This window comes from Petromyzon marinus, chromosome 16 (genome assembly GCF_048934315.1).
Source record: "Petromyzon marinus isolate PM22_M1 ecotype Great Lakes invasive population chromosome 16, UKy_Petmar_22M1.pri1.0, whole genome shotgun sequence".
NCBI lineage: Eukaryota > Metazoa > Chordata > Hyperoartia > Petromyzontiformes > Petromyzontidae > Petromyzon > Petromyzon marinus.
Genome location: NC_133682.1, coordinates 3,754,502 through 3,767,865, shown reverse-complemented (window position 1 = coordinate 3,767,865; position 13,364 = coordinate 3,754,502). Strand labels below are relative to the sequence as shown.

The 13,364-nt window shown below is 43.2% G+C and overlaps 1 protein-coding gene across 2 annotated transcripts in view; it reads right to left on the bottom strand.

The window, feature by feature from the left end:
- LOC116942767 (protein diaphanous homolog 1-like) overlaps positions 1-11,526 on the bottom strand; it is a 123,752-nt gene extending 112,226 nt beyond the window's left edge. For both annotated transcript variants that reach the window (XM_032955025.2, XM_032955026.2), the window contains exon 1: positions 11,225-11,526. In XM_032955025.2, the coding sequence (XP_032810916.2) occupies positions 11,225-11,344 (120 nt within the window). In that variant the 5' untranslated portion in view covers positions 11,345-11,526. The remainder of the gene's footprint in view (positions 1-11,224) is intronic.
- Positions 11,527-13,364: the final 1,838 nt, after the last annotated feature.

Below are 13,364 nucleotides of genomic sequence, written 5' to 3'. Positions count from 1 at the left end.
TTGTGCTCTTTAACACAGTATGTCGTGAACTCATGTTTCAATAAATCTTTCCACGCAAGCCAAGAGGGTCCATTTTTTAGATAGTATGGATGATGGTAATAACAGAGTGTAGGAGCAACACACCATTTAAAATACATATCTAAAAACGCTCCGTCATTACTGTCATCATCCTTAACTCTCCATTCATGAAATAACCAATTAATCTGCATGCACAAATGAGTCACGTGCATGCATTAAGTAAATATTTTACAAGTTTTTGAAGCCAATCGGGGATACATTGTTACCCTTTGATGTTTTCTCAAAAACAAAGTATGCAAAGTTTTTCATTATTGTTGTTTTTGTGAAAAAATACTTCGTATATTTTATAAGCTGCTGGCATGAGGTTGTTTATTATCAGCAACATAACATGTTGTCTTACACAAATTCCAACATCCTCATATATTGGCAAGGGCACACTGACTTTCCAAGAGAATGGTAGACAGTATACAGTGACCATAAAAAAATTAAAGCTTCCAAATAAGTTGACATTTTTGTGAACCTTTTCAAATGCTTAAAAGCTGTACAGCTCATTAGCATATGGCGCATTACAAGTCATAAACCGTAGCTACTACACTAATGTCATACCATCATTATAAATGTGCTCTGTATCTATTTAATCAGCGATGCAAAAATTCCGTGTGGAATATTATTTCCTTAAAAGAAACACATATAATAGCCGACGTTTTAAGCAATGGCCCTTCTTGACAGCACTTTATTTACATGTTATTTAACCCATGCGTGTTTTTTTTTGCGTGTGTGTTCGCTGTGATTGTGCGCCGCTGCCAATGCGAGCATCACAAACTAATGTGTGCGGCATATGGTATCACACGGACAAAATTGGCAGAGTCTGGCACGGCGTTTTGAGATAGCTCGCTGTAGTACAGCAAAGCATCTGCCATTGTGGCCTTGCCATCTGCGGCTTGGAAAGGCGGGCGTATATATGCACTTCACTTATACCTGCCAGCAGAATTACCAAGCCCTGCCCACATAAGCAGACACTTTAAAGCGTCACACTCGGGGTGTGGTAAAACGTGTTTTTACATAAACAGGACAAGCTAACAACACATTTATATGACACATCAATATTTATGGGATCTAACCCCCCAAAAAACCTGTATTTTGAATAAACAGGGTATTTTTTTACAGACTACAATGTGGATCACACTTCGGCTTAAACAAGAATGCTGGTGAGAAATGGCAATGAGAATTTTATTGTGTTATTTTATTTTATCAACTTATTATTTTAGTCTCATTCTACGTGACTTCACCGAAAGAAGCAAAGAAGAAAAAAGAAAAGTGGGTGGAGGAGTCTCGAGACAATTCTCACATGCAGTCGACAACCTAACTGGAGTGTGGCAGCATACCAGTGCACATGCCCACTCTCCAGCCAGACTTTTGAACACACACACACATAAAAGATAACAATCCTCTCGGCAAATGAAATGTCGTAAACACCAAATGGATGAGACAGTACCGTCGTGTAAAACAACGTGGCATTCTCAAATGCGAACATTACACCAGATATTTGAGAAACCACATCAGCGCCACAGTGCCCTGTTCAGGTGCAGCTTTGTGACCAAGGTGGGTTTTCAAACATCTTGAAACAACATAAAACCGGTTCGCCTTTTGGTGTTCTCTGGTCTGACACTGGCGAGACTAGGCACTTAAGAAGGGTGTCCCCTAGTGTAGACCTATCAGTTTCAAAGACAATGCCCAAATATTTTGACTTAAAAATGTCGTGCCTGCAGGAATTAATATTCTTGGTTCATTCGGTAAAGTCACGGAGATAGAAAATAAAAATGAAATAAAATTACATATAATTATCAGAGCATGTTGTTTTATTCGCATGTTCATCACAAATACGTGTGGTGAACGCAGACATAATTCCTTGCAAAAGGTTTCTATTTGATGTTTGAACATCTTAACACAACTGTTTTATTGCCAGAAAGGGTAAGCCCTATTCTTATTTTTTCATAACATAAAACCGGTCAAGCTGCCAGGGGAGTTACTCAAAACAATTACAACTACTCCCACTTAAAACTGGCACCGCAATAACACTGCACTAAAACAAAGCACTGAGACTTGTGCTCAAGCCAAATAACATTTAATGAGCAGTTTTGAAACGCATGTTCCATTGAAGCTAAAAGTGCTTCATTTTGTTGTGTGATATCGCACACAATAACCCGAATGCTAAGCAGGCCAATCTGTGGCAGCTACTATAATGAATACAGTATATATATCTCACAAGACTATTGAAATTCCCAAGTAATAATCAGTTTTCTTATTTAACAGGTGTTCCAACAGTGCAGGGTCAAAAGATTAATTTGGTTGGAGCTGGTACTACAAAGCCTGCCACTGTAGTTGCGAATTAATTTGTTAACCCCCATCCTTCTCACAGCTATAAGTGAAAAGCGGACGGATCATCATCGACGGTGGTGAATTCGCGAATGCGGGGAAAAGCCGTGGAACTGGTTTGATTGAACACGCTCTTTAAAATGCAAGCTCATGAACGAGATAATCTTACGGATAACTTGGAATGTTTTAATGTGATGCGAATGTCGATTTGGTGTACTGTAGGGGCACTCGAGATTTATGACAAGCTTCCCGTTTTCAATAATTAAAAAAGGCGACAACAACGTGATACTGCCGACACAGGGAACGCCCAACGTTACAGTTACCAGCCTCGAAAGTTCAACGACAGACGTCATCCCGCATTGGTTCGATTTATTTGAGTGGACTATATCCTTCATAATAAAAAGTTTTTGGGTTAGATCGCGTTATTTATAAATGTGTCGTAACCCTCCACCACCCGACACGGCCAAACAGTAAAAAAAAATGTGTCGCGTTGACAAAAGACAAATAGTTCACTACTTTAGCCCACCGGTGTGTTGAAGAGCGAATCCACAGCATTTACAATCTTTGAGTACGACGTTTCGCTGGCAATAACATCCAGCATCATCGGGCAATTCGCCAGAGTGTTCACGAAAGCCTACGTGTTAAACGGACTATATATCCTGACCGTGTTACAATTCTGGCTCGAATATTGCACGGGCTCACATTGTTCCTTTTACGCATTTGAACGTTCGTTTTAGCCGCAGGAAGCGCGCCCAACGATATCCAACCGCGGAGATGGAGCAATGCGAATCAGCGGGGAGGGTGTGCAGCGGCGAGATACGTTTGGGTGGTCGCATCACAAAACCGCAAGGGAGTGCCCTCGATTGCCTGGGGACAAGTCATCCAGCAGTGGATACATCGTGGCGATTAATAATTACGCAAATGGTCGATTTGTTTAGTATTTTAATTTTGACACGTATTGTAAAAAACAAAAAAATTATTGATTTATTCAAGTAATGTATGTCCAATACTGTAACGTAGTGCGAGCAAACTATACAGCAGTGACTTGTCAAAAAGTGCATTCACCTTGTTATCGTCATCTATTCATACTGCACGCAAAAAGCGCCCAGCCTCTGTGGATTTTGCAGAAACCAACAATAGCTAGTGAACAACTGCATTGTAGTCCACTGCTCTTAGGTCACCATCACATTATAAAAGCCTTATTCTTGGTTCTTGCGTGAAAATTTCATTGTTTTATATATATTTTATTATTTTATTGTTTCCCTTCTACGTGACTTTACCGAAAGAACCAAGAAGAATATGAATCCCTGCAGTCACGAAAGCTTTAAATCAAAATATAAAAGCCCTGTTACCGTTTGTCCATCAACTAAATAAAGGCCTGAATCAAAAAGTTATAGAAAGTGCCCCCCCCCCCCAGATGTGGGGGTAAAAAGTTTATCCAAGAGGTTTAGAAACATTGTCGACTCCCCCCCCCACCTAAAAAAATGTTTTTGTAGACATATGGCTACACACCCTACTTAAAATAGTCAGTAGCATCTGCACACATTGTGGCGGTGGAAGGACATCAGTGGGGGCGATCAAAATGTCACCAACCGAAACTGGTCTCCTGTTGTCTCTCCGTGTCACTGCTGGTTGTCAGTCGGGCACAATTAAAAAAAAAATGTATTTCATGGCGAGTGAAGGCATGAGAACCAGAAAGCAGTTATTCAATAACTATTAATGGTTATTGCATAATCCACAAAGGCCGAGTGCTTTTTGTATACATTCTGAGTGTTGTTTAAAACTCTAGATTTTCAGGTGTGCACTGTTTTTTTTATGATATGATGAGTTTTCTCATTAATTACATATTTTATGATTAAAACTGTACAGGACGGTTGAGTTAAAGTTCACACGAGATGCAAGAATGTGGCTATGCAAGATCTTAACAACTGTCCTCCGAACCCAAATTCCAGGGTATTCAGTAATTCAGTCAACCAACAGCGTATGATGCCTTGCAATAGATTCATGAGGCCAAAGCATTACGCTTACTCACATAAATACAACCTTACATCCACTCACAATTAATTGAAGCTTCTACATCAAACATAATTAAATTTCCCAGGTGCATAAGCTGAATACAGAACTGTATGTACTGTGGTTTTACACGTCAAAACGATTGGGTGGGGTAGCAGTGGTTTGCGTCATGCACTATAAACCCTGAGACCTGAGACCAGTTCCCAACCGTGGTTAATACTCGTAGCAAGTAATATCTGAACTTAGTGCTGCCCACCCACGCTTCACCAACCCGTCATGAACAGCATGGCCAAAAACCCGACATGGCATCGTGAGGCCTTCACCCACCAGCAGACAATTCATTAAACAAGTGACCTAATATGCTCAACTTTCATTTTCAACATTATGGAGATGTATCTCTTTGAAATACTGTACATTGTTCATTCTGACAACTTTAGCCGGCAGTCTTAACACTAAACGTCAAAGGTCGGACGATATATTTTTTTAAAAGTGCCAGTTAAATGGCTTCCAAGGTGAGAATTGTGAGGGTGTACTTGATTGAGGTCACTCTGACGTCATACGAGGTCAGTTTCCAAGACAACACTCAAATATTGTCACAAGCAAAACACTAGCTGATGGCATTTTAGGTCAACCTAACCTGGGGGGAGAATCACTGAAGTGTTGAAGAAGCCGATTACCAAGCAATTCAGACAAATTGAAATTTAAACTACGGGGACTAGACTGGAAGAGGCCTCAAGCGGAACACACTGCCAGTGTATGAGAGAGATCTATGCACTCCCAACAGCAGATAAAGGTTGAAAGCGGCAATGAATATATATCGTATATCGTTCTGGTAAAAGTGCACTGGACTTGCAAAGCAGAGGTCACCACCGGTTCGATCTCCCAGCACAGCAGTTGCAGCAAAGGGGGCAAGTTTCTTAATTGCCCAAGGATCTGTCCACCAAGCAGTAGAAATGGGTACGGCCACAGTTGATAGGCAGGATGCGTGTGGTAGGAGACATTGTGGGCACTCCAAACTCTTTTAAGACGTCTGGCCAGCATGGAAGAGTAGACCAAAAATATCCTCTAGCAATATATAAGGCCGTGATATACATGTACACTACCGTGATTGTGAACCAACACTCGATCGACCTCCTTCGCCGTCTTCAAGTAAATTCCTCATATTGCAAACACAATCCATTTAAAAAAAATATCAATAGAAATTTTAATTGGAGGCCAACGAACCCTCTTGTGCTACAAGTCCCTCAAGGGCAAAGTATCTGCATTAAGGTGACAGCTGATTGGTTAGGTAACCGAGCTTGGGCCACAGGAGCTATACGACACGCTGTAAAAACACGCCCGTTACGGGTAAAAATATCGTGTGACCCAACTCATTGTATTCGTTTTTTGATGGCCACACAGTTAACTACGCCCAAGTTTTCCCACTGCCAGAGTGTGCACATTGGAATGCACTGTAGCAGAGCATTCATATTGCTCCACACCACGCACAGAGAGGACATCATAAGTACACGCCTTGCCACATCAATCCTCCAGCCCAAAATACATAAGATAGGAAATAATTAACAAGAGCCATTTTAACACACAAACTACCGTACGTGTATTTTGTTTTAAATTGCCATTTTGTTTTTTGGGTATTTTTTGTTCCTTGCTACGCTGTTGAGTAAGTCTTCCCGTCCAACTTTATCTCGTGCCTGCAGACTTGCTACGGCTGCCACCACGAACCGGCACATGAGACAGAGAAGCATAAGAGATTGCAAAGCATTCATGGATCGATCAGGAACACGTTCAGTACAGTATTGGACAGCATGCATATATATTCTTGGTTCTTTCGGTAAAGTCACGTAGAAGGGAAACAATAAAAAATATATATAAAACAATAAAATTATCACGACGTTTCGACTGCAACACAAGCAATCATCATCAGGTGTGAAAACCACTGCAAGAAAATTTGAAAAAAAGCATACATATAGTTTCGCGAAAGAGACTGAAATATAACATTAAAAGTACTCCCCTCTTTAAAACTCCACCCATGAGCAAAATGCGTATACTACGTAACGTGGCTGATTTCCTTTTCTCGTTACCAATTTGAGTGTTTTTGACAACAGCTTTTGGTCACGTGTTCTGGAAAAAATAAGGCGATGGTTATTGCAAAAACATTTTTGAAGTTTTCACGTGCAAAAACAAAGACTGTGTTATATTCTTAGCTCTTTCTGTAAGGTCACGTTGAAGGGAAACAATAAAATAATAAAATAAAACAATAAAAAAGACTGTGTTAGCTTAAGATGATACGAAAAATCAGACGATGTATGTTGAACTTCTTTCGAACCGTACGATGTGACTAGCAGGTGGAACAAGTGTAACTGCAGCTGCAGAATGTTACCGTACACATTGACAACGTTATACTGGTAGGAACGAAGTTGTAAACCGAGTGTACCAGCCTGCAATAGATTAATGTGTCCGTCCGTCCCCTTTCAATACTTTAACGAAGTGAAATCTCGTGCTGTTGGGTGTAAAATCAGCAATAGACAGCGCAGAGACTTGAATGTCTTATTGCACCCAACATTTGGAAGTCACATTATCTCATTTGCGAACTTCTACCAGCCCACCCTGCAGGGACCTGTTCAAGGGGTGTGCAAGGAGCGCAAAAAATAGCAGTCAATTGCAAAAATTAATCAGGGGATATGGTCCCGAAATAGGTTTGTCTTGTCAATTGAAACACTGTCAACTTGTTGACTGTTATATTTGAGCTACATTTACAAGCTGTGGAGATGTATTATTGTCCTATGAACAGCTATATTTCACATTGTACCGAGGATGCCTTTGTAACATCTGGCACACGTGTTTTACTAGCAAACACTCAGAACCCGGGAAGTGGGAACATGTGTTTCCTACAGCAGAATGAGGTGTGGTCAAAGTTGCACGCTGTAGTAATGCCTCGTGTTTCTTAAAAGCCAACAGACCACCTTTGACATTAGTTTGTCTGCATGGTGTGAAGAATGCAGCTTAAACATGGTATATAGTATTGGATGAATATGCAATAAACAGACAGGAAGTCGTTGTTGCAACTACAGTACTTTTAAAAACAGACAGGAAGGACATTTGTCTACTTACATGTTTTTGTTTATAGGCCTCTAGGCCTACTTGACCAATGTTTTGCAACAGCATTTACTTCGGCAAGAAAACTCCACCAGTGTGTACCGTCAGGGTCTCATCGGAAAGGATTGGTCAAAAATGTATCATGGGAACCACATGGTAAATGATGCTGCATCATATCCTGGGTTAAGTTGTCATTGTCACTTATTGTTAGCCCTGTGCATGAATCAAACTCCGGGCACTGTAATTCCAGTGTAATGCATTAACCAGTGTGCCAACTACTACGCCATATCATTCCGGTTATCAGCAGCCATGGCCTATCAACTACTGGATAAGGGCCTGCCCATTATCACCATCCCTCATGGTCTTCACGATCCATCTAGCTCCTGCACAGGATCCATCTAACTCAGGGGTCGACAACCAAAATAATAATAGGAGACATTTAAAAACAAAAATTCGGTAACAAAAAATATTTCAAGAGCCGCAACGCATGCGAATATGAGACGGTGGTCCTTAATCAATAACGTCACCAATCAGTCCTTAAAGAGACGTATGTGGTTCCGGAGCCACAGATTGCCGGCCCCTGTGCTAGGTGGACATAGGCAGTGGAAATTAAGTAAATGTACCCACTGTTTCCACGGCCACGTCAAGAGATAGAACCGGTGACCTAAGGATTGCAAGTGTGCTAACAACCATTAAACCATGGCAACAATAAACAGTAAGCAGAGCAAGATAGTGAATTCACTGATGGTACCTCCGATTAGCACGGTTGGCTCCATACGGTGCGAAAAAAGTTCAACATAATTACATTGAAACTACCCTTCAGCCACGGTGAACATTCATGACAATGCCTCCATAAAGCAAAGTTGAATTTATTTTTTACACTTTTTTTTGATGCTCCTGAAATTTTATGCGCTTTGTTTCAAACTGGCAGATATTGAGAAGTAACACATAGGAGTTAACATCAAGGTCAAGTTACTGTTTTCGGTTGACTCAAAAAACAACACACACACACGGTAGCTGATTTAAGCCGATTGACATCCCAGGAGTAGTTTGTGCCTTGAACAAAATGTCACATGTTGTATATTCAAGGAAGACAGCATGCTACTACCGTTGCTACATCTCATTAAAAGTTTCACTCGGTGTCGTGTTTTTCCTTACATGGAAAATACTGATTATATACAACGTACAGCCAATGACAATCTATATACCTCTTCTATCATGCCTACACACACGGTACAACCATTTTAATGAGCCTATTTGGCAGGTTCCATGAGCTTCGTTTAGGCCCTGTAGTTTATATTAATTATTGGGCACGTCATGAATGTATGTACCCTTCATGCATTATGCAAACACAAACATAATGCTGGCAGAGGTCAGTGTTTGGGATAAGATGGATGACTGGCAAAACACTGGCCATCACTTCGCCCAATATACCAATGTTGGAAAGGGTTTTGTGAATCCAATGCCTACTGCTCTTATATTCAATATTGTGCCATGATGACCTTAGCAGACGGTTCTTTCTACACTTCTTGGTTAGTCATAAGCTCAACTAGATAGCCATCACCTGTAACAGCACCCTCATATGTCCAGTATACTGTACATGAAAGTCGGTATGTGTTTAAAGTTGAGATAAAGATTAACAGTTAATTATGGCTAATGCCAGTCTCGAAACTTCTGCATTCCTTCCTCCCCCTTTCGGATGTGAGACGTTAATGCTTCATCACGAAGTTAATAACGGATGAATTATGCGAAGTGAAGTGTGGTGTATATCTTGAACAGGTGATAACTGATCACATGGTCTAAGCAGTAAAATTATTTTTTTAAGCTTACGAGTACGGTAGCAATTGTGCTAACATTACAGTCATCAGCCATGACCAATCCACTGCTGGATGAAGGCCAACCCGGGCTGTAGGCATCCCTCCACGGCCACGCGATGAAATAATCCATGTGGATGCTGTGCACGAGCTGATTTTATCACTCGGTTATCTCGGGCAAGTTACATACTTCGGTTGTGACTCCTTTGTTCAGTCTCGACCACCCAGCAGCCACTTGCTTTTTCGTAAGAGTACGGTTGGCTACGTACGGTGCGAAAGAAGTTCAACATAGAGTCCTGTACAGTCGTCAATATTTCCAAAATATTTTAACCTCCATGCCACTCTTCCTGTACACAGTGTGGGAGAGCGTACGATATGTTTGGAGTGGCAATTCCACATTGCCATGGCCGGGCTTAAGTACGTCCAGAGTGGTATCCAATTCAACGGCTCTACAACGCTTTATAGGTTAGATCATTTAATATCAGCCATGGTCAATCCACTGCTGGATGAAAGCCTCCCAAAGCCACCGCCGTCTCTCCTAGCAGGTTTAAGGGCCATTGCCCGAAACATCGTCTATGGGTGTGTGTTTTTTTTCACTTCCATTGTTAAGGCAAATGTTTTCGAGCAAGACGTTAAGCGGCACCTCGTCGCGATGGGCATGCAGGTTTAGGCCAGCGCACGTGTACAAGTGACACGTTCCTGTACAAGTGACACGCGTGTATACAAGTCACACGCACGTGTACAAGTCACACGTTCCTGTACAAGTGACACGTTCCTGTACAAGTGACACGCGCGTGCACAAGTGACACGCGCGTGCACAAGTGACACGCGCGTGCACAAGTGACACGCGCGTGCACAAGTGACACGCGCGTGTACAAGTCACACGCGCGTGTACAAGTCACACGCACGTGTACACGCCCCGTGCACACACGGACCATCACCGCAGCTCTTGTGCCAGGCTAGGTGCACTGTGATTTGACCGACACCTACATTAACACAGTGCACCCTACACTGCTCTTCACGTGAACACTCAGCACAGCTCTTATGCCTTGAGCAGGTATTTTTGGTATACTGTACACGTACACACACAATAACAATGTACAGCACTGTACAAGTATTTATGCAAAGCCAGCCGGCACGACGTTGTTTGACCACAACTCTCAACCCCGTAGCCCGCTGTCAGGTCGCGTCCACTCGCCACGGACGATGTCGGCCGTGGCCTGGGCATCGAACTCGGGCGGGACTGGGTCTTGAGGAGCGTTAATTGACCACTTCCACTGCGCCAAGTGCCGGGTAACTAAGACAAAGATCCCCGCCACCACCAGCACCGCCACTAGAACCTAAAACAGACTTTTGTGGCACCTACGAAGGCTACCGCCACTGTGTGGCCCTCCGGGGGGGGGGGGGTGGCCAACACCAAGCCCGGCCGCCTTTGTCTCCCCAGCGCTGATAGACCTAGGGGAGAGCCCCCCGTGACCCCTTCAGACAATCGTCACTTGGTGCTGATGCTGCTGCTGTTGTTGTTGGCCGTGAACGGGAGTCGAACCCGAGCCGCCGCTCCCCGTAGGCGAACCAAAGATAAAGGTTACCCCCCCCCCTCCCGTGTAGCCTTCACGGACTGTTGGGGCAAGTGCTGTTAGCGAGCGCCTATGAAGGCCGCCACTGTGACACACGAAGGGGTGGCTATCACAACGCCCGATAGGAGTAACACACAAACACACACAAGCGGGGGGTAACTTAGCAGACAGTCATATTGTCAATATACGACGTTGTGGAAGTTGTCCATGGAGGAGAGCGGGCAGGCGCGGGGTGTGGGTCCGGTTGCGACGGCGTTGACGCCGGACCCAGGGGAAGGGTCCTCCTGCTCCTTCTCCTCTCTTTAAACAAGCGGACAACATTGTACTCACAAACTTTGTCTTTTTCGCGTGGTCGCTCTCGTCCCCGAGCTTCTTCTCCTTCTTTTTATCCTTCTCTTTGAGACGCGCCATTTGATCTCCTTGGTACGGCTGCTTTGGCGTGTTGTCCATGGCTTGCTTCGTGTACGCTTGGCTGCTGCTGCTACTGCCGCTGCCTCTTGCTGTTCTTGTTGTTGTTTGTTTGTGGGGAGGAGATACAAGACGGGGTGGACAGGGGGGGTGTTTTTTTACGGACAAGGGGGGGCACGGCACACACACACACGGGGCACGGCACACACGGGAAGAAGGGGCGTGGGTCGCCCCGAGCCGCCCGGAAGTGCGGCGCGCGATTAAAACACGTGCGTGCCTGGTAGAGTGCCGTGCTGAGTATACAATAATAATACTACTATTATTATACAATAATAAGTGTGCCGAGTCTATGATAAGTGTGCGCGTGTTGACGGACACTCGCGCCCGTGTCTCCCGTACAATCGTGGGGAGACGAAGGCGTCCCCGGCGTGGTGGCTGGCCCACGCTCAACCTTGCCCAGCCTTCTTCATTTGTGGTGCTCGCCGACAGCGCTTGCAGCCAGCAGTCTGTTGTGGCTATACGGGGAATGTTTTGTTGAATGTAACTATCCTGCGGAGCGGGTTGCGTGCTGCGCTACGAACCCCGGCGACCTGCCAGTGCTATGGATAAGGCCCATTGGGTGTGTAACACTACCAACGCAACAACTGATGTTATCGTACAGTACTGGACTAATTGTACAGTACCACGTGCGTGCGTATTCGTGTGCAATGCCCTACGCGTCCACGTCTCGCCACTGATGGTTACACATGTGTGCGTGGGAGCACTGCTTATACTATACGTGTGTACGATGCGTAACTTATACTACACAATGTATACACAGCGACCACTTACAGTATTGCACTCTTGTACATGATTGCATTCAGTATGTGCATATACAGGTACACAGTTCTGCAAGTGTGCATGTGTTATGCGTGCATATGGAAATGTGTACATGCACGTGTGTCCATGTATATGCACGGAACTTGTATTGTCATCTGATAAACCGGTCACGGTCATTGTTCAAATCTACCCAAAGGTCAGAGAAACCTAAAATATAGTACATGAAGCACGGTGCGAAATTTTAAAATAAGTATGGGACAAAATCAGCAAGGCGTATGAGTGGCGCTCATCACAATAGCCCCTCTTGGGAGATGTTAATCATCGTCACGCTGTAAAAGTGCTCACTTTGCTCCAATCGGTTCGACTGAGTTGTGCGTATATATGCAATATTGAATCGAGTGTATGCGTACAAAGGCCAACGTGTGTGTGTCTACATATTGTTATAGATTGTAGGTATGCATACTGTTAAATTAGAAACCATGAATAATATCCAATCCAACGTGTATAGAATGTAGCTTCCAAGTCTACACATCTATGTCAATTATTCACAAACATCTTTAAAACCACAATGGACAATTCCAAGGCCAAGCAACATAAGCAAACTGGATTTATAAACGAGTCTAAAACTTTGATTTAAAGCTTTCGTGACTGCAGGGATTCATATTCTTGGTTCTTTCGGTAAAGTCACGTAGAAGGGAAACAATAAAATAATAAAAATATAAAACAATAAAATTATCACGACGTTTCGACTGCAACACAAGCAATCATCATCAGGTTGTTTCAAAATTTTCTTGCTGTGGTTTTCACACCTGATGATGATTGCTTGTGTTGCAGTCAAAACGTCGTGATAATTTTATTGTTTTATATTTTATTGTTTCCCTTCTACGTGACTTTACCGAAAGAACCAAGAATATGAGTCTAAAACTATAAACTAACCACAGTATAAACTATTTTTTTTATTTTACCAAGTCAGGCCCACTGACCTATGTAGCTATTTTTAGAAGCAACCGAGCCACAAATGATAGCTCAACGATGTGGCTTATAGTGTGGAAATTTATATACAGCCAAATACTATAAAAGCATGTTTCTTAATGTGGAGGGAAAAAAAACATGCCATCATATTGCAGACAATTTCAAATACAGTTCGACTATGCCTGGCTTTTGTCGCTTTTCAGGAGACATTTGATCCAGTGGAAAGGGAGCTGCCATCAAGGGAAGGATGGCTCAAAATGGTGACCAGCGC